The 25,747-nt window shown below is 51.1% G+C and overlaps 9 protein-coding genes across 9 annotated transcripts; 2 read left to right on the top strand and 7 right to left on the bottom strand.

Moving 5' to 3' along the window:
• Window positions 1–640: 640 nt before the first annotated feature.
• On the bottom strand, window positions 641–1,633 carry M430DRAFT_73913 (hypothetical protein; the record flags this gene model as incomplete). Its single annotated transcript, XM_024869539.1, has 1 exon — window positions 641–1,633. A coding segment is annotated over one exon (993 nt), but the record flags the coding sequence as incomplete, so codon positions are not given.
• A 1,522-nt stretch (window positions 1,634–3,155) lies between these two features.
• Window positions 3,156–4,794, bottom strand: M430DRAFT_95241 (hypothetical protein; the record flags this gene model as incomplete). Its single annotated transcript, XM_024869881.1, has 3 exons — window positions 3,156–3,336; window positions 3,409–4,013; window positions 4,066–4,794. 3 exons carry the CDS (start codon window positions 4,792–4,794, stop codon window positions 3,156–3,158), a joined length of 1,515 nt encoding a protein of 504 aa, XP_024724001.1.
• A 455-nt stretch (window positions 4,795–5,249) lies between these two features.
• M430DRAFT_47864 (hypothetical protein) lies at window positions 5,250–8,114 on the bottom strand (the record flags this gene model as incomplete). Its single annotated transcript, XM_024867963.1, has 2 exons — window positions 5,250–5,662; window positions 5,792–8,114. The coding sequence occupies 2 exons, from the start codon at window positions 8,112–8,114 to the stop codon at window positions 5,250–5,252; spliced, it is 2,736 nt and encodes a 911-aa protein (XP_024724002.1).
• Window positions 8,115–10,846: 2,732 nt separating this feature from the next.
• M430DRAFT_133805 (hypothetical protein) lies at window positions 10,847–12,739 on the bottom strand (the record flags this gene model as incomplete). The annotated part of the gene is made up of 3 exons (XM_024862317.1): window positions 10,847–11,447; window positions 11,503–11,823; window positions 12,596–12,739. The coding sequence occupies 3 exons, from the start codon at window positions 12,737–12,739 to the stop codon at window positions 10,899–10,901; spliced, it is 1,014 nt and encodes a 337-aa protein (XP_024724003.1). The 3' UTR covers window positions 10,847–10,898.
• A 110-nt stretch (window positions 12,740–12,849) lies between these two features.
• On the bottom strand, window positions 12,850–14,153 carry M430DRAFT_33130 (hypothetical protein). Its single transcript, XM_024866302.1, has one exon. The coding sequence runs from the start codon at window positions 13,908–13,910 to the stop codon at window positions 12,882–12,884; it is 1,029 nt and encodes a 342-aa protein (XP_024724004.1). The 5' UTR covers window positions 13,911–14,153; the 3' UTR covers window positions 12,850–12,881.
• Window positions 14,154–17,181: 3,028 nt separating this feature from the next.
• Window positions 17,182–19,256, top strand: M430DRAFT_94766 (hypothetical protein; the record flags this gene model as incomplete). The annotated part of the gene is made up of 2 exons (XM_024869861.1): window positions 17,182–17,995; window positions 18,043–19,256. 2 exons carry the CDS (start codon window positions 17,182–17,184, stop codon window positions 19,254–19,256), a joined length of 2,028 nt encoding a protein of 675 aa, XP_024724005.1.
• A 235-nt stretch (window positions 19,257–19,491) lies between these two features.
• Window positions 19,492–20,301, top strand: M430DRAFT_33134 (hypothetical protein). Its single transcript, XM_024866303.1, has one exon. It carries the CDS (start codon window positions 19,690–19,692, stop codon window positions 19,951–19,953), a length of 264 nt encoding a protein of 87 aa, XP_024724006.1. The 5' UTR covers window positions 19,492–19,689; the 3' UTR covers window positions 19,954–20,301.
• A 451-nt stretch (window positions 20,302–20,752) lies between these two features.
• On the bottom strand, window positions 20,753–22,067 carry M430DRAFT_33135 (hypothetical protein). The gene has a single exon (XM_024866304.1). The coding sequence runs from the start codon at window positions 21,662–21,664 to the stop codon at window positions 21,251–21,253; it is 414 nt and encodes a 137-aa protein (XP_024724007.1). The 5' UTR covers window positions 21,665–22,067; the 3' UTR covers window positions 20,753–21,250.
• A 2,786-nt stretch (window positions 22,068–24,853) lies between these two features.
• Window positions 24,854–25,551, bottom strand: M430DRAFT_201879 (hypothetical protein). The gene has a single exon (XM_024864243.1). The coding sequence runs from the start codon at window positions 25,544–25,546 to the stop codon at window positions 25,115–25,117; it is 432 nt and encodes a 143-aa protein (XP_024724008.1). The 5' UTR covers window positions 25,547–25,551; the 3' UTR covers window positions 24,854–25,114.
• Window positions 25,552–25,747: the final 196 nt, after the last annotated feature.

The following is a 25,747-nucleotide window of genomic DNA, read 5'->3' on the forward strand; positions in this document are numbered from 1 at the left end:
CTTCCAAGAAACACCTCATAGCGCTCAGAATACAAATCACAATTGTCCAATCTGGAGATAGGAGTTAGACCAAAGTCAGCGTTCTTACGTCCCACTCCGTCTCCTCATCCAGCTGCTCAGAGATCCGCGCGAGTCCGACACGCTTGTACCCCTTATTCTTCTCAGGGGGAGATGTATGCGATCGTCCGAGTTTCTCAACTACAGTGGCCGAGAGTCTTTTGTACGAGCCGATTCCCCATGACCTCCTTTTGCTCCCGGACGGATGACCAGTTGCTGGCTCAGGCACATCCACGAGCTCCACTACCATGCCTTGAATAAATAGCCGTGATACTTGACCGAAGTATCGTGGTTTCCACCTGGCAAGCTGCAGAAGCGTATATCTGCCCTCTACAGCTTTCCTGGAAGGGTCATCGAATCGGAAATCTAGCAATGCGTCAGTGAGAGCCTGATCACCCGAATCACTGTGCAGAATGAACTGCGTGCTGGCAACGCCGGAATCAGACGTCAAGTGTATGCATTCAATATCGACGCAGTGTGCTTGGACAAGCAATGATGCGCTATCTATTTTCCCAAAAGGATCCGAGGTTGTCGTATTGGTGTGGTATCCTAGGAAAAGCGTGTCATGAGCGTGCGCGATTTGGTCCTCTGCTTGTATCCAGTGCTTATGTTCAATCTTCCCTTCGAAGGAGGCCCAACTCCAGGATGGCGCTCGGTACTCAGCTACCGGTAATGTGCCTCTGGCGGGGACCCACATCAAACCCAGAGGGAGATCTCCTTTCCATAATCCGGCAACATAAACATCATCAATACGCTTCTGGACCTCACTTACTACCCCCGACAATGCTGGAAACTTGTCGGATGAAAAGGTGAGACTACACTCGGTATATCTCTGCAGTATTTCACGCCAATATCTATAGAACTCATTCTTCGAGCGAGTCTCTTGAATGCTGGGAATTGTATGGTCCCGCGTGTGAGATTCAATACCATTCTCAGACAAAGTTTGACTTGCACATTCCCAAATGAGTTGTTGAGAGGTGTAATGCAAGATTCGGGGTGCTAAGATACGTTCTTGGAAGGCCCACGCCCGCCGGCCCAGTTGGCTTGAGAGTCCTAGAATGTAGGAAGGCCATTCGTTGAGCAATGATGGAACATATCGATTACTATCTCCAACAGCACGAGCGAAGGAGGACTGCATATAAACACCATTCAGATTCTTGCCTAGTTCGCAAGTAAGCAGTTCGGGTCTCTGAGTAAGTACGGGTTGGTGACAGTCCTGATAGTCCGAGAAAGCAATCATCAAAACGCCATCCTTGTATATCCGAGCCATCTGAGCCGATTCTGAAGCCCAGTCCTTGAAGGAGTCCTGGATAATGCAGAGCGTGTCGATCCAGAGGTACCTTATCTCTAGCTTCCTACATATTTTCACCGCATCCTGGAAGCTGAGAGGGAGGTCGAGAAAAGAGATCCGCTTTCGTCGTTTCTTAAGTGTCGCCAGCTCGGTCATGAAGGGCTTATCACCGGACCCCCAACAATGGCTCAGCGTTGCATACACGCCGAACTCTGAGTGCGGCTCATGGAGACATAGGTCTTGAGTCCCATCCCTAAGGTCGAGATCTAAAATGCGGGTTGGAAGTCGCTGTGCTGGACTTGTAGCTGGACAATTGCGCTCGCCTGCCTTACACTTTTCCAATCGCTGACGAGCCCATTGGAAGCATTGATCTGAGCTTGAACTGCTAGGAACGAGACGATTAGCCCATGGCACTTTCCGGCCAGCCGTTTGTCCTCTAGATGTATCTATCATTATATATAAGTTTGTGCCACTAAAGAACTAAGAGAAATACATACCTTCAACGACGGTAATACTTTTAGCGTAATAAGATGATGAGATGGAATCTTTAGTCAATATCTCATCCACGTTACTCGCAATACCTATAGAAACAGGTCTATTCCAGGTACCACCGTTGGACGAAATAACCAATGGGCCAGAGGGAGGATCCCTATTCCCAGGGTGGCTGTTCATTTCTAAGCGAATTTCATGCTCCAACAGACTACAAAGCTGACACCCATGTTTGGCAGAATGGACAAGAAGTGACCAGGAAGGCTGGTGAACATAGTGACATGGTCGGCCTGAAGAATCGGCAAGCTCGATGTTCTCGCAATACCGACACAACATAGTCATAACAAGACTGGAATCAGATAACGACCTTGTAGATAGTCTGGAATATGTAGAGCAATAAATTAAAAATAGAAAGGTAAGAAGAGGGCTCTGTTGTCAGACACAGCCACATGGATGTTCTGTACTCCATAGTCATTCTCTATGGTCCCACGTGATGGCACCCCTTGTTGAAGAGGATGGCTCGATAACCAATGAAATACGATCATAGAAGAGTCACCTCAACTTGACATCCTTATCCTTTCTCTTGATGCCAACTGGGGACTTACGAGGTTATTCCAAAATAAGAAGTAATAGCCCATGAGGTGTTGAAAAGTACCTCAGTCGCATATCCAGACCTAGTGGAATGGCATATTTGTTGTCAATAAATCGGAACTGTCATACTGCCACCCTCAGCAGTACTTCCATAGATAGGTAGGGTTAAAGAGGAAGGCGCTCGCCAGCCACTTAGATTATCTTCTCCATGGAGCAGACTTCCGCTATCAGAGAAATGCAAATGAAAACTGATAATAGAGAACTCCTGGAATCTGGAAACAATAGTCGAAGTCGGAAGTCAGAAGTACGAAGTACGAAGTTTAAATAAACAACTACCGCCGATATCACGTGCTCCTTCATACCAACTGCCTGTTTCTTTAATACACATCTGTACACTGTATACAGGGAGTACAAGACATACATACTTCATCCCTGTTCTGTTAATCGGGCAAAAAAAATCCGTCCTCCCCTTCGATTCCAAGGATTCATTCTTGGACCAAAAAATGGCTTCAACTTAGGCATTGCAGCTCGAGACTCAGAAAGTACTACTTTCTGGGCTTAGCAGGGCACGCCACAGCATTTCTGTTCTTAACCAAGGTACCCAACTCTCATTACAACTCGGCGCTTGCTGAATTGTTCGTTCATTACCATTCCTCATACACCAATGCCCAATATAAACGCCAGACCCCGCGGTTCCTTCTCATCGGCCCCTACTACCCGTTTACAGCTATCCCTCCATTTTCACATCCCCACTCCCATCCTCCCCCTGCTTCTTGCCAAGGTTCTTCAACAGATAGCTCCGCTTGAAATACTCGTTCGGGTGCACGATCGTCTCGAGCTGAGCCGCGCCCCACGTCCCGTCATCCTTGACTTTCTTGATTTCCTGCTTGTGCGCATATTCGAACACTCTGTTGTATGTTAGTTTTATCCCATCTCAAGAGATTTCTTGAAAGTATGGGAGATGAAGAGGGGAGGGATACCTATTACAAGCAAGATGGAACTTCATCTTTTCCTTGTCCTCCCTGACTCCCCGGAGGACCTCGGAGTCCTTCACCCCTACCGCATTCAGGAGATTCATTAGGTTATCTACCGAGAAGTGACGATATGGACATCCATGCGCCTCTCCAGGCCCAGGTGGATGTTCTGTGAGGATCTTCTGGCAACTGAAAGGACTATATCCATTGCCCCGCCTATTGCTATCTCCCCCAACATCCCCATACGCATGGCGCACATTATATCGATATTCCTTGTTGAACGTGTCGTCTGTGATCTTGTTAAAGGCTTGTCTCCAGAAGATGAGGCATTCTTCGAGATTGAGCCCGATGCCCTTCAAGAAAAGTGTGTATTGCAGACGCCCGTAGTGTTTTAAGTGTGCATCACGGCGTAGGGAACGATGCAAATTCTGCATGCAGAGAGGGAAGGAGGATGAGAGTGTATCGATGTTACGAGCTGAGATATCAGCCCCAGGTAATGAAGTAGTGGAGGAGTAGGAGGCGTCAGGCGTCGTGAAGTTTTGCGAGAGGTGATTTAGGATAGGCGTCAGGCGGTCATCTTCATCGAGACGTGGTAAAGCACGAGATGTGAGCTTCTTCGGTCAGCAACAAAACCAAAACCAGGGAAAGGAACGCAGGGCATACCTCAAGAGCCTTATCTAGACGCTGCGTAAACTCCGCAACAACCATACTCAGCTGCTCCCTACCCGGAACATACGCCTTCCCACCCTTCAAAAATACCCTCCTGCTCTCCACCAACTCTGGCACCCTCTCCCAGTCCACCTTGAAATAACTCTCTTCCTCAATCATCTTCGGATACCCACCACCGCTATCTCTCAACTCTTTTGCCAACGCTCTCTTCTCTTCCTCTCCCACCGTCTCCCAGTCCAGTGCCAGGCTCTCCACAAACGCATTCCTCTCCCGCGCATCATCCGCCTGGAATCGGATCCGGAACAGCATCGTCTCGACCCGCGAGAACCGCCGGCGCAGATCCTCTGTGCTCGCAAACGCCAACCGCAGGATGAAGTGCGAGTAGTGGTCCTTCTGCCGTTCCGCATGAAGGCCGGTGCTCCCGCTCGTGCTCGAGCTCAGCGGCAGGTACTTGTCTAGCAGCGGCTTCATGTGCGCCGCCGTCTCGGCGGGTGTCTTGTTGCGGAACGAGCACGCCTCTAACTCCGCCAGCACGCGCAGCCGGTCGATCGCCCATTGCTCAAACTGCTCCAAAGTGATGTCCGCCGTGGGAGGAGTGGCATAGAAGTTCAATCGGTGCTTGTATTCCAGCTCCTTGTACGTCGGGGTCGCGAATTGTTTCTTGCTATGGTGGAGCGTCGTTCGACGCTTGGGGTCTATGCGTGAGAACTCTTGACGGATCATGGTTGCAGTGATGCTAATTTCCTCGGCATCAATTTGTCGTTGAAGTGGTTTGGAGACTGGATGTCGAGGTTAAAGTTCGACGGGAGACGCGTTGACGCGACGCGCCATAGTTAAATTGATCGGAGTTAAGACAAGCGAGCAGGTTCCTCACCAAGCCGTCTCCCCTTTCCCAACTCCAGAGACTTATACACGTAACGAAGCTAGAACACAGTATTACCAATAAGCCTGTCTAAAACTTAATACAAATATATTGTTATGCCTGATATCGGCAGCCAAGGATTAGGACAAATGCTTAATAGATGGTGATGCAGCTGAAACTCTTCTCATCGGCTGATATGGCAGTTGACACTCATACACGGACAATACATTCTATGCGAAGGGGTAATGATCTTGAAGTCTATCACACCTAGAATGTACACATGTTCATTCCTCATCCAAACATCACACGCATCAATCTACTTGTCATCCCACACACCACTACCCCATTTCACTGCAGGCTTGGCATTTCCCTCCACAAGTGGACTCTTGGGATCTCCAACACTGCCAGCACCGGACCCGCTTCGGCTTGCACTCCCACTACTGTCTTTCCCATCAATGCTCTCAAATTGTCCTGCCCTTTCGTCCGATACCCATCTCGAGAAATTCGGTTTCAGCATCGGCCCTTCACCACTCGATTGGGTAAAGCCAGAGATATTGCTGTGCATAGAACTGCTCCGACCACGCTTGTAGAGACCTTGCGAGGATGGCGAATTAAACATCCCCGTACCATAAATGGCAGGGCCGTATAACCCAGCATTTGGCTGCGGATTCCAAGGGTAGTTCGAAGAAACAGGGACGTTGCCCTCTGGAATATCACCCACTCCAAACACTGAATTAGGTAGAGAGGTGGTGGGGCTTCCGGCTTGGGCTGCGTGATACATTTCCATCTCCTGTACTTGCATGCTCTGAACAACCGCCGCAAGCTCTTGAAGGGGTAGAGTTATGGCGTCGATTTGACCATTGATAGATTGAAGGCGCTCTGTCAACATCATCTCCATGTTCATTCTCTCAGCTGCCTTGCGTTGTCGCTCAGAAGCTTTGCGTTGAGCTTCATCAAGACCACGTGCATTGGCATCCGTAATTCGCTCGTGCTCACCATTGAGTTTCGCGATACGGGCTTGCATACGTTCGCGCTTTTGTTCAAGAGAGGCAATTTCATTCTTCATGGCTTGGGTCTCTTGCTCAGCAGATAGCTTTGCAGCGTTGAAATCAGCGCGCTCTTGCTTGTGCTGCTCTCTCTGGGACTGATAGGCGGCTTTGGAAGACTTGTATTCAGACTCGTCTACGGCAGGGACAGAGTCGAGGGATTGAATTTGAGCCTCAAGGGCGAGGAAAGCTTCTTCGGCTTGCTTCATGTGAAGATTACTCTGATGGATCTTTTGACGCAACCTGTCATCATTGCTACCAGCTGAAGATATGGTGCCATTGAGCTTCTCAAGCTCCTTGCGGACGCTGTGTTGCTTTGCACGTTGATCTTTGCGTTCGCGTTTTTGACGATTGCGTTCCTCGGCGAGCTTGATTTCCGAAGAAGCTATAGAAGTCCTGAGGGTGGTAGCTGGAGAACCTGGACGCCCAGGCACGTGGGGATTGGGTGCGATTCCAGCAGCTGAAATGTCAGTTCGTGGTTGGAGAGTTCGCACACTCGTAGAGAAAAGGACAGTGCCATCCACCGTGCTGATAAATTCACACTTGTAGTTGGACATGGGCGCCAGTCCGAATATCTCACCGTTCCAACGTGTCTCTTGTCCTGGTGCTTGATCAGGTTCGGTCATGACATTGACCCGTGTGGGTTGCCACACGGTTTTATTGACTCGTACGAAGAATGGCTTCGACTTATCAATACCAGAAGAATCTGAACATCTCTCCTCACAATTCTGCGGTGAGTGGGTAGGGAAAAAACTAGTAGCAAAGCGAACCTCGTCAGAACCAATATATGTTATCCATATCCGGTCTGCTTCGGTATTAAAAGGTGCATTTCCAAGGTTGTTGATGTCTGTTGCGTTCGTGCCGGCAGATTCAGCTGCTGCGTGTGATGTCTCATACTCCTTCACCATGACAATCTTCGTGCTGGCTAGAGCGGCCCATAAAGGCTGCCGTATCCGCACCTGTGCACTCTGTTTCCTTCTCTTCTTTGATGGAGTCAGGTTGCTAACGGGTAAGGAGGTTGAGGAATCATTTTCCGTGCTTTGCGTATTCGGTGTCTCGCTGGCATCTTGTGATCCTTTGGCCGCTTCAGGATCGCCTACGGATATGATCGTATCTCGTTTCTCCCGCCTAACGTACCAATCACGAATATACCGCACAACTCCTTGTGTTAGTATATGTATCGCGAGAATGCTCCGAATCCAACCATGAGCACTCTTTTTATGGCTCTGAGACGTCTCGAGGGGGTCATCGGGATCCGTCGACCCGAGGAGTCCATTTGCCGAAGAAGAAATGATCGCCCGGAGACCAGACTGTTTAACATTGCTACTGCGAGCGAAATGGGATGCCCCAATGATACCGAAGCAGACCAAAACATTTTTCGTTCCCGCTTCCCGGCCACCGGTGCCTCCTCCAAGCGTTAACGCGATCACTGTCTGTGCCAAATCCAACGCAATATCCTGAAGCGGGGCCCATAAGAATAGCCAAACTAACAAGACGAGCAAATCGACAACGATAATCGTTGCCACCGATGGCGTACCCAATGTGCCCTCAAATATATCCGTGAAGCTTAATCCAGAATTCGCCGAGAACGAAGGGGGCACGAAGGTCAGCGTAGCAAATAGAAGGTGGATGATTGATAGGAATGTCGGCGGGATCTGCAAGAGGACGATGAGGATAGCAATGGTGTCGTAGAGCGGGCAGGACTGCAGCACGGTTAGGACCAGGTTGAAAGGCCCGGAATCGCGGTGCACAGCAGGGTTCTTCGCAGCGTTGACATCGATACGGCGGTGGTGTTCGTGAGAAACGGACATGCCGGGCATGGTGCTGAAAGATTCCGACGACGACGATTCCGAGTAGGCACTGAGCGACGGCCTCCTCAGAGCGTCCACTGACATCTTGCGGTCCGCGCTATGATCCGTGGGCAGCGAATGCCGCGCATGCCCGTTCGTGAGGGGAGGCGTCGCAGGAAGAGGTGCTGGGAGGCCGTCGGAGGATCTGGCGTGGCCATTGAGATGGCCATTGCTCTTCTGTTTCTGCACCCTCTTCCCAGGGCCTACAAGTCCATTCTCATGCCTGGTGTCCCGTTGGTTTGCAGCACCCTGCTGTCGCTTGGTCGCAGATGAAGCACGAGGCATGCGACTCTGCTGACCCAGAGCGCCTTCCGAGTCAGCGAAGTGGGAGCTGGTGGCACCTCAGCCTGGACGGCGGGATCCAAGGCTTCTCCTGTGTTAGCGGACCTATCGTGGAGGTAAAGGATGACCCTAATCAATGCGGTAATGGGGTCATGTATGCTTCGGCGGGAGGTGAAGATGATATGAACTGGTCGGGGGGAGAAAGGGAGGGCAAGGAGAGGAGGCGAAGAGGGTGACGGGAGAGAGAGAGTTTTGAGGTTGGAAGGTTTAAAGGTTTAGAGGTTAAGGTAAAGTGCTAGAGGTTTTAGGTCTTGGGTACGTACCGGTCACCGTTGGAGGTGCGCTTGGCGAGAGGGCCTGGTCGGTCCCAGTACGGCAAGCGGTACGGAGGGCGGTGGCAGCCGTGTTGTACACAGCCGCAGGGCAGGAATGCTGTGGGATTGGAAATGCCGGGGCGCGTGCAACCTTAAATGTATCTTTTTATATCTTTGGACACATTGGCATATCAAGAGAGATCTGAGTATGTATCGATCTACGGCCGCTCGATCTCGCACATGCCATGAATCATAAGCACCGCAGGAAAAGAAGAAAAAAAAAAGCGCCGCCAGGAAAAGTCAGTTTTGCATCAACCCTGGTACGTTATAGCGATCCTCTCGCGCGCCCATGAGAATTACCCAGCTCGTCCTCTTTTGTGGGGAATTTTTTCTGAATTTCTCTCTTAGCTTAGACCTATTACTGTATCAAAAGTTTCACGCGGTGCAGTATTGCGGCACGCAGCAGATCATATGCCTCTCTCTGCGGGTGCTGCGTCTCCATGCCCGGAAGCCCTTCTGATATGGCCTTACAAGTTACTACATCCTTGGTCCAAGTTGTGGTCAGCGGTCCTGAAACATCGCAATGACATGGCTACGCATCGGTACTTGCTGCCAAGGATCAGATAAGAGAGAGGGCTGGGATTCAGAGTCTGCTCGCTCAATCCAAGGCCCCTCCCCTCTCGCTCCCTCTTGTCCCGCAGGAAGATAAGTCGGGATAGGGTAAATGGCACTTTGGATGCCGCCTCGTGATACCTCCCTGACTCCTTTCTCGCAATAAGGTTGGCGATCCTTTCACTATCGAAGATAAGGCCTCAGCGGCTGCACTGTGAGCGCACAGTAGCATTTGTTGATACTGGGGGAGGGGGGGGACAAGCAGTACCACCACAGAGGTACGGATTACAGAGTAATAATAAGTCGTACAGTGGTCCTGGAGTCATGTGCATGATTTCGCGCAGATTATTCCCCCCATTCTTTGGCTTATGGGGGATTAGCAGCGCCCTGGCCGCTTCGGCACTTCACAAGCCAAGCATCGACATGGAGATGATGGAATAAAGGGCGAAGTCCCGGTGAAGGGGTGTGGGCAGCAACATGACTGGCGGTATGTCGTGACGAACTGCCAGGCCATCTCTCTTAGACGCCTAGTCCGCTGTAGATGTGCTCACGCTTGACCACTTCTGTCGTTTGAACAGTTCGGAGATCGACACCGCCGCAGTGTGGACGAAGAATGGGATGACTTGCCTTGCGGCTTGAGCCCCGGTGAAGAGAATCGGGAATTCTTTTAAACTGACTGCCTGCGCAATGGAAGCTGGTAGACGGCGACAGCGACAGCGGCGGCGGCATCGGGAGCCCTGTGCCTCTTCGTATTACCCCGTGCTATACCATTGGACCTTCAAGCTTATAGGCTTCAGATCATATGCAATCATATGCAATCATATGCAATCATATGCGGTGTGTTTGTCGTGTTATTGTTATTGACGAAAGCCACAAGACGGAGAGCTCCGTAAGGCAAATATACTCCATACAGAGTAGAGCAAGAGTCAAGACACAAGACTCGGGACTCAAGGCCAAGGCTTCATTATTCAGAGGTAAAAAGGCGGTGCAAAAGCGGTGGCCATCACAATTCCTGGCAACATGAAGATCTTCCTTCTCTCAGCCAACGCATACATGCACGACTCCGAATATATCCCTCCTCTGGCCACCGATTGTTCTCCGGTCTAGCATGCTTTTACGAGAGTCTGGGGTCGAAGGGGGGGCTCCATTTGACGCCGACCCAACGCATGTGCATTGCATTTTCCCCGCTGGAGACTTCGGCAGCTGGCTGCACGTGATGTCTTCCGATAACCTCGGCGGTGCAGTCAGGTAAAGTCCCTATACATAAGGACTGACTTGTCCATGTACCTCATGGCTTCCAGACCCCAAGATATGCTACTATTTTTCCAGAAGAAATCATCTATGTGGCATTCTCTCATGGCGATTTTCTAAGATTAATAACCTCCAATGAGCAAGTGTTTGGCTGTGAAAATCCCCTTACGCTTTTGACATCGAAGATATTCTCTAGAGCTCTTCTACGAGGATTCTTCTCCATTTCCAACGGCGTATCCTGCAATCTGTGATTGGAGTAGGGCAGTACTATTGCGTACCTATGATGTATAATTGTGGTTAAGCCTTTAGACCCCACATCCCCTCAAAATCATCTTATTCCCCACACCTTTCATCCGGATGCTCGGAAAGACTATGTACAGGAGCCCACTTCTACAACTTTTGATTTTTGGCAATTGCTGGTCTTGATTTAGTTGCCGTCAGACTCCTTGCTACTTTAAAATTTCAGAGGATCTAAGAATATACCTGGACGCCAGTTGCTATATGCATCCCATCAAACCACATTCATAGACCAATTCGAGCGCTCCATCTACCATCTACCATCTACCACTCCACAATATATAAGTTCTCAATCTTCACTCTATTCCCCGGATTACCTCCCGGCCGCAGCGCCCATATCTTCCACCGCCCCCTCTTTATCCCAAGTCTCCTTCTCCAGCCCCCTAACCACCGCTTCCAACTCCCCAATCCTTCTCTCCGCCTTGGCCTTCATCTCCTCCTGCTCCTTCCACGTCTTCTCAAACTCATCCATCATAAACCCCATGATCTCCGCCTTCTTCCCAACCCTGTAGTCATAGACCACGATGTCCTCCTCGCACCGCGCCGCCGGCCTCTGCTGCAACTCGCTGAGGATCACCACGTCCAGGATAAAGCTGTGGTCGCCGGGCCGCGGCAGCGCCCGCAGCTTGTGGAACACTGATATGCGGTCCGGCCATGTCATGGGGAACTTGTAGTCGGTGCGGATAGAGCGCAGGATGAGGCCGTCGCCGCGCGGCGTCCACAGCTGGGACCACAGCTCCTTGTGCGCCGGGTCATGATGGAGGGCATAGTTGTAAGCCCAGTTGATGCGTGCCGACTCGGCGTAGCGGTTATACGTTACGTTGTTCACATGGCTCTGTTCCCTAATATCAGCCTCCCTTCCCTCTCCAGTCAAGACTCAAAAAGAAGAACCAGAAATATAGAAAAAACGCGCGCACCATGCAATCCATCTCCCCCCACACCACCCTCTGCCGAAGCAATCCCGCCCTCTTCCTATCCGTCAAGAAGCCCTCCCGTCCCGCAACCAGCTCTCTCCACTCCTCACCCAGCGCTCTCAGCACCACGCCCGCTCTCCCCAGCTGCTCCTTATCCATCCCAAACATCACGCACTTCCCAATCCGCTGCTTCGTCTCGGATAGCCAGCGCGGCGAGTGCGCCGGCGGACTCGCGGTCGAGTATGAGCATCTGCAGACGCGGATAGGGTTCTGCTTCAAGCACCGCGCGAATGGCGCTGGGGAGAGCTGCATTTTTGATCTCCCCTGTACGAAGATAGATAGATATATCTCTGAAAGGAAATATAAAAACCAATCAAACAAAAATGAATGAATGGATAATGCACGAACAGGGCCGATTTCTGGGGATTGGGGAGAGGAGGAAGAGGAGGTGTTGAAGCTCGAAGCTTTACTTAAAACTAGATGGCCCCTCTCCCCCGCGGTTCGGAACGCCTCGGCAAGGGGAAGGGAACCGACGGCGGCTTTAAGGATGGCGAGATGCGCTACAATACCTCATCATTACTTTTCTCGTACTGCTATCCTATATTATTCTTCGGGACCGGCCGTCGTGAGTCCTTGGTTTCTTTCTTGCCTGCGGACCCGTGGATAACAACAGTCATATTGATCCGCTCCTCGAAGAGACGCATACCCGCGCACAGAGAGAGGAGGCACGAGCAGATAGATAATGGCATCACAGAATCCAGCATTGAGACGAGAGGTCATCAACATCTACAAAGGTATGCGCCTCCTCTTCTTCCCCACCCGGCATGGAGATCCCAGAAAAGCACCTCGAAACTAACGCATCCTTCAAGAACTGCTGTATCTAGGCCGTGAATATCCATTGGGGTATAATTATTTCCGACCACGCCTTCATAAGGCGTTTGCGAGCAATGCGGGCCTCACCGACGAGAATGAGATACGGAAGGGGATTGAGCGGGCGGAGTTCGTGAAGAAAGGTTGGTGCCTACAGATGAGGAGAGAGTGTTTGAGCTAATGTGGTGCAGAAATCGAAGCGTTGTAAGTGTAACACATGGAGCACGGGAGCTGGGCAGCGTAGAAAAGTTGGTGTCTTGTTTAGACAGAAGGATGGCTGACTATGAGGGTATCTAGGTATTATCTGAAACGATACAGAACGCTCCGGAAACGATACGACAAAATATGAGTAGTGGGCAATATCCTCCATGACAATACGACGGGACCGAACCAAACCATTGATATGCGAATTGTGGCCCCCGATAAATGCCCCTCTGGCCACTATAAACTCCAAGCCTAGATGTGGAAGGTATCTCGTGTTTAAAAGAATCCGCACGACCTCAATGCGGTGTTTAGGGGGAGCGGTCCTTCTTCCGGGCCCACCCAGCGCAAATCTCCAAACATTCTCCCCACGATGTGCCGTTGTTCTTCAGCAGGTCGGTCATCATATTCCCATACCAGCGGTCCCACTCGTCCTGGCCCTTACCGCTCACCTCCTTTAACACGGGCTCTAGGTGCTCGATCATCTGGACAAAAGTCAGGAGTGCCGTTCTCCGAAGAGCCGCTTGCCCTGCAGTCAAGACTTTGCGTTCCGACTCTTTGACCTTGCCTTTGGAGGAGGTGGTATGGCCAATTCCTGTCGAGCCTTGTGTTATGACTCCGCCGACCCCTTCGCGCTCCCATCGTACTTCACCGAGCGGAATTGCGAGTCGTCGACTGCCGATGTCTGTCAGGGCTTCGGATTCTTGAAGGAGGAGCGGTCGGATCTGCGTGCACGGCATAGGCGATAGGTTTCGAGCTTCCAAGGCCGTGGCAATCCAACCATTATAGTCCTGGATAAATTGATTCTGTGCTGCTGCCAGTGGTGTTTGCGCTGTCAATGTATATGTACCCATCGCGTTTGTATGCAACTGCTCCTCAAATTCAATGTCACCGCCCTCTTTTGTAGATGGTGGTGTATGTGGTAATAGCATTCGTAGAGGGTGATCCCCGTCCCAAATCTCCATTGTGCCTCCAGGTTTCAAAACCCGGAAATATTCATCATACGTCCGCTGCTGTGAACCTGTCACCGGCGTGACGAGACTCAAATCCTTGACCATGACAAAATCGAACTCCTCGTCCCGGAAAGGCAACGGCATCCGCCGTAGATCGTGCTGTACAAATCGCCAGTTCATATCGCTGTTCGCCTCCATCCGCGGGGCGAGAGGCGCGATATCGACACCCGTGAAGGAAATGGGGGGGAAGCCCCGTTGGGTAAAATAACGATGGCACATCACGCTCCAGAATCCAGCACCACACGCAACCTCCAGGACGCGTGTCGGCGGGCTATCCTTGAACGCTGGTGAGCATATAGGTCCATTGAAGACCTGGCATAGGAGCATGGTGCGGAGGGTTTGTCTATGGATCTCAGCCAGGTCACAGGGGAGGGGATATGGCAATGTCGTGTCTCGTAAATATCGTCGGCCATGGCGTAGTGCGAATGGCTTTGCTAGGAAGGGATCTGTTGCGTGAGGGTTGTTGGATGTCCGCGTCGTGAGGCCACTGGAGTTCGTCGCGCTCGATATGCTGCTGGACCGACCGGACCTGTCCCCTCTGGACGCCAGCGCCCGGGACTCCACAGCATTCTTGCGGTCCCCACTGCTCCCGGGCAGCGAGGTGGGTTTTCGTGACGTTTCAGCAGCGGCTCCCGCCTTGTTGGTTTGGTTCGCGGCGTTTTTAAACTCGACCAGAGGCGGAGAAAGCATACGATCGTCGTGTGAAGCTCACTCGACGCCCTGCGGAGGGGGATTGTTGCTGGGAGAAGAGACGCGTGCCTGACTATCGCACTCGAACTCGCACTGCGATTGTCACTCCAACTTGAGGATTGGCAGATAGGTATTCAGGGGTATCGATCTTGGCGTACTTGGGATGTTCCGCGAAGATGGGATCTCGGACGCTCAGCGTTGATGGGCTACAGGAGGGAAAAAGAGTGCAGGTTCAAGTATTTGTACATGCAAAGCAGGAGTTGGAAAGGTCCGAAGGGATGAATGTTGAGAAAGAAAGCTGGCCCAGCCATGTTGGTGGAGTGAGACGTTTGTCCCTAAATACAGTAGTGTGTGTCAGTTGTCAGGAAAGGAGTACCTTAGCACGGCCAAACATTCCCATCACCCTTTACGTACATGACTACACAGGCCTTGGAGCGAATCTGGCCCGCGCATCTGGCGTCTCGGTCTCGCCTCTTGGGCTCGTCTCGTCTCGCTCACCCTTCGGTATATCCGAAGCATGTTTTTGCCTAACTACTACAGGGTACCTTACTTACGACGTCCTGGGTGCACAGTAGAAGTTAGAACACCGCACAGGGAAACCGGGAAAATCTGGGAGATCTGGGAGATCTGGAAAATCTGGCGAGAGGGATTAGACCAGCAGGGGAGAGTGTACAAAGCACGGCGCAGGGTGGGCAGAGCGACTCGGCGAGAGATGTACGATTCACGCTGGAGCAGCCCCTTTTCGACCACAGTCACAGCGAGGGGCCGGCTCTCTTGAGTCCTGACACGTAGATTCACATCAAGAGAACTGACAGAACCCAGATCTGGGATATGCCCATGCAACCGCGGGCAGCAGGAGCGGGGTTGTCTGGTGTAAGTGTGGAGAGTTGGTCTTTCCGGCACCCTCGAAGGGATCCTCAAGTCTTATAATAGCACGAGGAAGCACAAGCACGAGCACAGCTGCTGACTTGAGTATACCTTGGCGGTTGCTCCCGAGATATTAGAATTCTCCGCAGGGAGCAAGCCGCCATCCGAGTCTCAAGACGCCTCTGATTGACGGGATTATTGAGGAAGCCGTGAAGCCCCCTCGGGATACATTCCATTTGCCCATTTGCTGCTATGCCCGCCCCGGCCCGTCCATGCTGACTTCCGCAAGGCCCTGGTATATATCCACGCACTCCGAGAAGGCCCCTTCCGACCGTTGGTATGTTACCTATCGGTTGTTTAGATACGATTACCTATCGGGTGACGTTGGGCTTCCTTCCTGATGATTCAGCCTGACAATGAAATCCAACAAGTCATGATCCAGTCTCCCCTTGCACAGGTTCTTTGTTATCAGAAAAATCAGCTATCGCACGAAGTCCGGGATCAAAGGAGTTTATTTCATAATGAAGCCACCACCGTTGTCTGATAATTCTTTTGGGCAAAGAATGTCACCGGAATTTCGAACATATTCTTTCAAGATTGATAAGGAATGAGTTGTCGCAAGTTCCATGACATGCAGCTCTCCATAAGACCGTTATTGACCCAGGTTGCCAGAGTCAGACAGCACCCTGCTTGAATATCCTGCGTTGCTGGATAGAAAGTCTTCGAGCTGGCATTCGAGGCTGCAGGCGCTGGATCCTTTGGAGGACTCGTCTCACTGCGACGGGAACCAGCTTCACGGGTCGATGCGGCTTTGACAGGGGCCGTATGAAGTGAAAGAGCCTATCAAGTGACCTGAAGTGTGAATGGAATCGACATGCCATACTCGCCCTCAATGCTTTGTGCTCTGGCCATATTCGCAGATGGACGCGACGTGGGATGGCCATGAAAGAACGCTGGAGAAACGCGACAGTAGTGGAGGTTTTGGATAGTAGCACTTCTCTGGACGGACGGATGACTTACCGTCGTGGTCTTCTTCCTTGATATCAGCAAAGAGTCTGTAATTGGCATAAGAGTGCCTCCAGTCCCAACTGGCACTCAAATTGTCAAGGTTCAGAATCGTTTCTCTTGGTTTTTTCTCGCTTCGTTGAGCTGCACGTGACCCAACGCTAACCCGCCCCCATTGCCAGGTACTTCCGATCTAGACTTGAAGCTGTACTGTATCCTCATGAGCCGCGAACAAAACATCTCAGCCCAGCACAACTAGAATTGATTTGCTCCACCGAATCCTTACCCTGTTGTTTGACTCAAGACTTGCGCGTCTTCCCCAGCGAGGTAGGAACAGCCCCATTCCCTGGCCCAGAACCCAGGCGCGTTCGAACTCAACAACATCCTCAGTTCTGAAATCCACAGCTTACACGGGATGACACGTTAGGTAGAATCTGCGTCGGCCCCCTGACCCTTGAATCTGGTTGACGACTCGACTCCCAGAGGCGCTGGTCATTCCATGACCGCCAGCCAACAGGCTCTCCCCGAACGTTCCTCTGTCAAGACACATAAACTCTGAGGAGCGCTGGGTCCTGCGCGCATTCTGTTCTCCAAACGTGGTAGATGCTCGAAGAACTTCTCCAGCAGACCTATGTGCCAACGAAGCAAGATCCGATCCCCGCTCCCCACACCACCAACCTAAGCCCCCCTCGAACCCCCCTATACTTTTCACCGGCTTGTGCTCATTCCCCTGAGCCAACGCCTCCCATTGATCTCCCAGCAGCTGCTTTAGATGGCCGATGGTTACAGATTTGCACAGCAGAGCGCTGGAAACTACTACTTTCCTCAGCACGCACAACCAAGACACCAAATTCTGCGCAACAGCACGCCGCCCAATAACATCCGATCCGCGTTCGCGACTGATACTCCCTCGCCTTCTCGATCTCCAGACTCTCACTCCCCCGCACATAATCTATACGGGATGTTCAATCAGAGCCACCAGCAAGGGCAGCATGGCCGTGTCAACGGTGGGCCAGGTGGAAGAGGGATGCCAATGATGTACAACTTTCAGCACCAGAACAGTCACCAGCAGCAACACGCCCAGCACCACCCTACTCTCCAACAAGATCACAATGCGCACACGGCAAATGGTCTCAATCATCACTCGACATTCTCGGGGGTCCTGTCAAACTCAACACCCAGCTTCACGCCTACCAGTCTCCAGAACGGGCACTCGACGATTTCACGCACAGGACAAACTCAGCCCATCAACGAGCACTGGGCCGAGCAATTGCAACTATACAAGGATTCTCAGAGGGCGCATACAGCAATGGTGGAAGGACACGCTCCTCATCATTATGCAAGAATTAAGGCTGGAGAAAATCGAGGAATATCGTCTGCCGCAACAAATGCCACAAACCAAGAAAATGAGACGGAGAATCATGGACGGACATCAAATCCAGAAGAGTTTGTCAAGCGCCAAGACTGGAACAACATGGATCTCAGTGGCCAGGGTCTCCGAGTGTTAGCAGCGCCTCTATTCAGTTACACCTTCTTGACCGAGCTCTATGTCGCATCCAACAAGATCACCCATCTACCTGCTAGTATCGGTCACTTACGGCACTTGAAACACCTAGATGCATCAAACAACCAGCTAACACAATTACCACCCGAGCTGGGGATGTGTGTATACTTAAAGAACCTCCTCTTATTCGACAACAATATCCAGACCTTACCAAATGAGTTAGGGTCACTATATCAGTTGGATATGCTGGGCATTGAAGGCAATCCCTTAGATGCGGCCATGAAGCAGGTCATCGTAGAGAAGGGCACGAAAACTCTTATCCATGACCTCCGAGAATCCACGCCAAGTAAGAAAGCGCAAATGTCCTTGTCGATATATGCTAACCTGGTTTAGTACCTCTCCCTCCCAATGAAAGACCAATTATCGACCTTTTAGAAGGCACGCCTGTTCCTGCAAACCAAGAGCGATTCAAAGTCTTCTCGTTCAATATTCTCTGCGACAACGCTACACGATCGCAGTACAACTACACTCCATCAGAGGCTCTTGCTTGGGATTACAGGAAAGAGATGATTCTGAAAGAGATCCAAAAGGCAGATGCCGATATCGTTTGTCTCCAAGAAGTAGACGTGGATAGCTTCGAGGAATATTTCAGGATGAAGCTTGCATACGATGATTACAAAGGTGTCTTCTGGCCAAAAGCTCGAGCAAAGACAATGTCAGAGAAGGATAGGAAGGTTGTCGATGGGTGCGCCACTTTCTACAAGGGTAGCAAGTACATACTGCTGGATAAGCAACTTCTCGATTTCGCAAACATTGCCATCAATCGGCCTGACATGAAGAGCCAACATGATATCTTCAATCGCGTCATGCCAAGAGACCAGATGGCAATTGTTACCTTCTTCGAAAATAGGCTTACGGGTTCACGATTGATTGTTGCGAACGGCCATCTATTCTGGGATCCGGCCTATCCCGATGTCAAGTTGATCCAGACGGCCATCTTAACTGAGAGCGTCACCAAGTTGGCTGAGAAATATGCGAGATGGCCACCCTGTAAAGACAAGAAGACCTACAAAATCGCAGACGAGAGCCCAAATCCAGAGAACGCCGAGACCGAGGTGGAACCAGCACCATCGATGGAGTACACGAGTAGTACTCAACTGCCCCTGTTGATGTGCGTGGATCTCAACTCGACGGCTGATTCTAGTGTCTACGATCTCCTGTCGAAGGGCCGTGTGTCACCCGATCATGCGGACCTCAGTGGCTTCCAATACGGTAATTTTACACGGGATGGTATCGAGCATCCATTCTCCCTGCGGTCGGCTTATAGCATCCTGGATGAGACACCCGAAAAGTTGACCTTCACCAACTACACGCCTGGTTTCGTTGGCGTCATCGATCACATCTTCTACTCGACCAATGCGCTGGAAGTGACCTCCTTGCTTGGAGGCGTGGATCCCGAGTACATGAAGAGAGTACCTGGATTCCCCAACTACCACTTCCCCAGTGATCACCTGTCGCTCCTTGCAGAATTCGCGGTCAAGAGTCGGAAGGAGAAGAAGACGCTTCCAGAGCCAGATTTCGGGTCCTCCAGTCGGAGGCGGGATTAGGTAATGACACAGGATGCGAGTCTACTGGGACATGGCCTTCTTTGCTTGGAAACTCAGGACCATGGTGGATGGGTTCTCTCTACTCATGTATCCCCGCGAGGGGAAGGTGTTTGGGAAACGGGAATGGAACGTGCTATGCATGCATAGAAGGGCAAGATGGACTTTTGTGCATTTTGGCTGTGCGGGGATGGGATTGCGATGAAATGTACTGTCTGTGATGCTGTTTGGCAGGGTGTTTTGATAGGTGGCGTTCGTTTGCTTTTCTGACAGTCTGGTTTTGCTGGGGGTGTAGTGGTGTGTGGTGGGAGTGGTACATCGAGAAGGAATTCAATACGAATTGGTTCTCGCATGGATGTTGAAGCCTCGTGATGTATTCTCGTGATTGTATCGTCTCTACGACAGGGTTCCAGACCTCCCTCATCGAACGCATATGATGTCCTCCGTGAGTGAAATTGAGCCTCTTCCCCATTCCACCTTTCTCCACAACCTCTCCACAACCACTCCATCCAATCCCTCCCCTACCTCCAAACCAATCAACCATCCACAAACCGTCCAAACATCTAAAAAACCCCAACCCGCCCCCCAAAAAAGCCACCCCAGATCCAAACAATCTCCCATTCCGGGTCCCAGTCCCTCACCTCCCATCTCCTGGTCGCGAGCCGCCGCCATTCAAACCATCGTCGAACACCCTAGGTAGGAAACGATCCCGATATGGTTTAGGTCTTGGGGGGGTGGTATGTTTGCGTCACTTGTAATTTTCCAACGGATGATGTGGGATTTTGTGTTGAGGTGGGGTTTGAGAGTTTGGGTCAGGCAGGGTTTGCGTTTGGGGAAAGGGAAGAGGGGGGATCTGGGCCTTTTGGGTACTGGCATGACAGACACTCTTTTCTTTTGTTTTGTTTTATTATTGGGAATGTGAGGAAGTTCGATCAAGAAAGAATGAATGAAAGAAAGAAAGATATGGATACACAATAGAGCAGTTAGAGAGATACGTAGATAGGTACAGCTTTCTTATTGGAGATTGGCTCAGTAGATAAATAGATATTCGAGAGAGAGGGTTAAATCAGTTGGATAGATAGGAAGCAGAAATAGAGGGGGGAATTGGATGTTACATGTTGCAGTTTACTATATGTAGAGGATTTGTCGTGAGAAGAGAGATATAGATAGATATTGAAAGAGATATATATAGTCCGCTATGATATCATCATCATTACCTTATCTTTCGTGATGAGACTTGGCACGTGAGGAGGGCGTATCTCAGGTCGATGGTACGGTATACAGGATTTCTAAATCATATCTACTGAATCTTCACTTTACATATACATGAAAAGGATTGGGGGACATGGCGATCGATGAAAAGCAATTAATTGATTGGTATCTAATTCTGTTGAAAGCACAGCACAGCCCAGCCCAGCCGTGGTCTCCTCCTTGCGCCAATAAAGTGCATACATAAACATCGGAAATTCCGGATGTAAATGAAGATTTCCACGTTCCGTCTATAATACCCAGAAACAAAAACGCCGAGGAGGCAAGACACTATGTCGATTCCTCTCCTCTCCCTCCAAGATTCCCATATCCAATACCGAGTCCTGGTAGAGCGCCAATAGAAACAAAGCTGATAGATAGAACGATATGAGATATCAAGTCCTGGTCTAATAATGATGGGTATGTATATACAGATAGTACCCCAGAGAGATGGGGAAGAAAATGTGCTGTGTTGTAGAGTCTCACGACAGCCTTTGCCTCTTGGGTTCTCTGTCTGAGTTGCTCCACTATGTGAGGTTGGGCATGGGTGCTCAGTGTGGTGTTTCAGGGGAGATATCCCTTATCGATATGGTGATTCTATCCCTCGTTGGGAAGAGAAAGACGGGTGGCAAGCCAGCAGTTTCAGGAAGAGACCGTGATCATTCTCCGTTTTTAAAATCCTCGGACATGTGATGTGATGTGATGGGATGAGATGTGATGGATGTGGTGTGGGAGGTGAACCACCATGTTCACGTGTACCCGACGATCTTCGCGCAGCGGTCACAGTAATAGAGATTGTGCCCGAAGCTCACCATGCCGTTGGCCATGGCCTCGTCGTTGCTGACCCTCCTAGAGCCATCGGCGCTCCGGGATCGCGAGACCGTCTCGACGGATTTGGCGCATCGGGAGCAGCGGAGGACTTCGACTCGGGCCTGGCCGAAGTCAATTGCGAAGTTGCGAAAGGTCTCTTGTGGGGAGCAGGCTGAGGAGGTAGAATCGGAGGAGATGGAGCAGGTGGATGCCCGATGGGCGTGGCTTGAGGTGGTTGGTGGTTGCGATTGAGGCCGTGGGAGACTGAAGCTGTCTGGACGGAGGGTGTCTGGGCGGGATGACCGAGGGGAGAAGGAGACCTCGGTCTGGATTTGAAGATGTGGTCCGGCCATTGTGGAGGATTGGTGAAGTCGGATGGAAGAGAGGTGGTTGATGTAGGTCGATATATCTATCTGTGCGGTATTCTATCCCCACGTCACGGTTGTCAGGCCCGCGCCTGGAGCTGGATAGATGCCAATACAGGGGAGAAGACGATCAGGGTGATGGCCAGACAACGGCGGGTGGAGGTAATAAGTCCTTATGGACGATCGATCAGGCGATTAAGTGAAGATGAAGGTATCGAGTCAGTCGATTCGGAGACGCCGGGTACAGGGAAGTTGTCAGTGATGAGCGCTGGTAACTCGGCGTGGTGTTGAGAGTAGTGGTGAAGGCGAAGCTGTAGATTTCCTATCCGACTCTGTTTGTCTTTTTGTCTTTCTCTTGCTCTGCCTTTATCCTTTATCAATACCAAGACCGGGATCGAGATCGAGTCCAGGAGAGCAACGGGAGTTATATATACCAAGCATCGGTGTCTCGCCCTCCTCGTACCCTTGACCAATCCAGACGGGCTGAACAGCTGGGGCTAACCGGGTCAGGTCAGACCATCTCAGAACTCAAATCCGTTCAGGTCAGGCCAGGTCAGGGTCAGGTCAGTGGCTAAACCTCTTTGCTAAGGAGCCCAGATGGAAATAGTTCAACCTTCAAGGGTGTTCAACGAACTGGACAGTCGAGAGCAATGCCCAGTCGGGGTTGGCCTACGCAAACACAAATGTCTGATTTGCTGCCCGCCACTCGAGCGCCCCCGCTGGTTGGGAGCTGGCCGTGCTGAGTTGCGGGCACGAAGCTTTCCTAGTGTCCGTAAGTCTGCTCTGCTTGGTGTCTCTTGGAATCTTTGGCGTCTTGACGGATCCCCTTTGGCGCCGCCCGGAGCCTTTGGTGGCTTGCGAGTTGAAGGTCTCTGAGACTGCAAGACTGAAGAATCTAAGACTAGTGGCCACTTCTTCTGCAGCGGCCTCTCGATCGATGGGACAAGAATAGCGATCGAGTCTGGCTTGAGCTCTTGACATGGTGCAAATCACGGCTCCAGACTCTCCACTGAAGCTCCACTCCTCCTGCGAACATCTCCGCAGCCCAGAGTCCTACCTACTGTAGGCTTACGGTCGATCGTGCGCGCCCCGTCAAGCATTCTAAATCGAGGGTCCCACCGCGCGTATCTGGTTCAGACGGTTCACTCATCAATAGTGATGGTCCCTACGGAGGAGGCCGCCTTGCGACATGGTTGCTGTGGAGCAGCGTTCCAAATCCTCTCCCTTCACTGCTGTGATTGCTGTGATTATCATGATCATTACGGGTATGATTTATTGATCATCCATTATTCATGCTTACAATTCCCATGGCTCGTCGTCGTATGATGTAGAGAGCTGAGGCATGGACACTCTTCATATCAACATCCACAACCTGATGCTTGGAATCTCAATTGGAAGGGCAACAGTGGCGAGGGGTCTCCCTTCTGCAGCATGCACGCAGGGACTCTCCAACGGCTTCTCAGGGACCTTTGCTTCTTGACTTGACTCTTGACTCTTGAAGGCGTGGTGATACAACGAACCCCCCAGAGACGAGCAACGCAGCTCGATCGATGATTCGACATCCGCGGTGGATCTGCAATCTATAGCTCCAACATGTCTCACTGCGGCAAGAAGAGGTCTAACATTACTCGACGGGCGGGCCCCAGACGCCATCATCCTGTAGCCTCAATACCGGCCGGTGGGATGGGCCGGAGGCACAGAAAGAGCTCCAGCCACAAGGCCAAATCCCAAAGTTCAGTCCAGTCTACGGGCGTACCATCTCTTGACTGTTGAAGGACTCTTGTCGGTGCTGGAGAAGCCGTCGACCGTCGAACCCACCACTCCACCGAGTCCACTATTACCCCGTGCCCTGCTCGTTTTCTCACCAATAACAATGGGAGACAGCAGAGCACGCACCACCAGCACGGCTTTTGCGGTTCAGTAGTACCAGATCCAATCCTGTCTCAGCTGGAAGGGCCAATGCCGAGGATCGAGACCCTCAGCTGTTGGCAACCTATCAGTATCAGGAGGTAATTAGCAGACCATCTGGGGTTTGCCAAGTAGACAGTCGCCTCAACATGCAACATATCTGAGATCTCCACGACTCATTATTTTCCGAGCGATGGAGCGGGATGTTTGGAATTGAGTGCATCGAGTGCGTTGAGGGGGACTATCCATGATGAGACTATCTGAAGAAAGGAAGATCTGAAGTGTTGCCATTTGGATGAAACGTTCGTCTCCGTCCATAATCGGTATTCTTCTTGCCAGCGGGCAATGACCTGAGTCCCGACTGATCCACCTCCCCCGTCTCGCTTTCGCCTCTCGCCTCTCGCCTTTTCGCCTCATGGTTCCACGCGGTCGACGGTGCCACCGTCTATCGCCTCCTGAGGTCCAACCCAAGAGCCAAAGTGCTCCGATCATAGCCGTGGCCAATGAGAAGGAGGATGGAGTAGGGTTCAATGCCATCGCAAGCAACTGTCATGATTTATCCCGTGCCGAGGCTGGTCTGGCCCTTCAGGACTCGCCCCCAGAGTGCTCTGCTCTGAACTCCAGATTCTAGACTCCAACACACCAGATTCTGATTTCGGAGTACGGCGTCTTCACCTTCACCGAGAATATCTCTCTCTCAACATCTGTTCGGACTCCGAGGAGAATGTATTCTGTTGCGGAACCTTCGGGCAAGTCGTTGAGATGCTGACTATTTACACCGGACGGCAATCGTCTAAGCCGAGATATCCAGGGCCAACAAATTCCGCCACGGATATGGTTACTATAGAAGCTCTTATCTTTATCTATTGAATCTGACAACGAAATAGAGCGGAAAAATAACGCAGCCTCATCTTCTCGTGCAAGTCTTGAACTCAAGCTTCACGGAGCGGTTCATGCACTCTTCTCGCCTATCGTACCGTCCGTCTTGCATGCAGCTGAAGCTAGTAAGTAGTACTACAGCGCTCATCAACAGGCACCGTCTGTCGATCCTGAGATCAAGCAGCAACTACTGTACACGACTGGCCATCGCTCCACCGATCTTCTGGTGATGGGTTTTAAGCGTGTTTGAACCTGCAGCCTGCAGCTACCATATGCGTGGTATTGAGTTCGTGGGAAACACGTGCTGTTGTTGAGAGGTGGGGTCTCCCTTATTTCAATATTCCATTTCTTTTTTCTTTTAATTTTATTTCAATTTATTGGATCATCTACTTTTTAATTGAATGTCAAACTCATTTTCCCTTCTCTTCCGCCAGCCACAATTTTCAGATTCAGCTGGGCCGATTCTCAACCAGAACTGCTCAATAAACCCAACCACTCTACAAAGCTTACACCAACAATAGGAACAGCATAACCACCTACCCTCCATACCCCTATTACACAAACCCCAAAACTCAAAAGGTTTAAGCCTCACCTCCCCTTCCCTCCCGTCCTTCTAGGCCCTCCCCTCGCTACAATGCCGTACAACCCCAACTATCGATTTTGATAAAACCCCCCGAGGTGCAGCACAGTACCGCCCTGTCTCACCCTGAATCGCATGCCGGACCACGCGCAGAGGAGTACCGGCGTTACCGAACCTCTCTCACTATAGAACCCAGACTCTATATATACCTCACCGATACGGTTTTCGACCACGAGAAAAGAGCCCCCTAAGATCATCAAGAAAGGCCAAAGATGAATATGGAATAAGTTCTTGAGACGGCTTTTTTCACTCGGACATCTGGACCTGCTGTCTCTACTTTGTAGAAGACTAATGATTAGAGTGAGCGTGCTGAGAATAGATAGGATCGAGGGGAGTGCAGTCATGTATGAGGTTCTAGACTTTATATACCTATATATAGATGTTATCATCTCGATATCATCTGCATTCACGCCGAGTGAGGGCATCTTGGGGTTCGTACGCATGCCAGGCCAGCCAGCAGCTCCCACGGCTCAGCACTCTCAACACCTTCATTGATTCAACAACCATAAATAAAAATAACCCCAGACTTAACCTATTATCCTATCCTAAACTCACACCACTCTTCCTCAAAGCAAGCCCAGCATTTTCCTCATCCTACAGAAGTAACAGAACCGCCCCCCCCCCCCCCCCCCCCCCCCCTCCCC

This window comes from Amorphotheca resinae, assembly GCF_003019875.1.
Source record: "Amorphotheca resinae ATCC 22711 unplaced genomic scaffold M430scaffold_2, whole genome shotgun sequence".
NCBI classification, from domain to species: domain Eukaryota; kingdom Fungi; phylum Ascomycota; class Leotiomycetes; order Helotiales; family Amorphothecaceae; genus Amorphotheca; species Amorphotheca resinae.

Bases quoted from the DNA above. Each gene is read 5' to 3' on its own strand.
- M430DRAFT_201879 (XM_024864243.1), bottom strand. From the start codon at position 25,546: ATGCGTACGAACCCCAAGATGCCCTCACTCGGCGTGAATGCAGATGAT.
- M430DRAFT_33135 (XM_024866304.1), bottom strand. From the start codon at position 21,664: ATGGCCGGACCACATCTTCAAATCCAGACCGAGGTCTCCTTCTCCCCT.
- M430DRAFT_33130 (XM_024866302.1), bottom strand. From the start codon at position 13,910: ATGCTCCTATGCCAGGTCTTCAATGGACCTATATGCTCACCAGCGTTC.
- M430DRAFT_33134 (XM_024866303.1), top strand. From the start codon at position 19,690: ATGTCCTCCGTGAGTGAAATTGAGCCTCTTCCCCATTCCACCTTTCTC.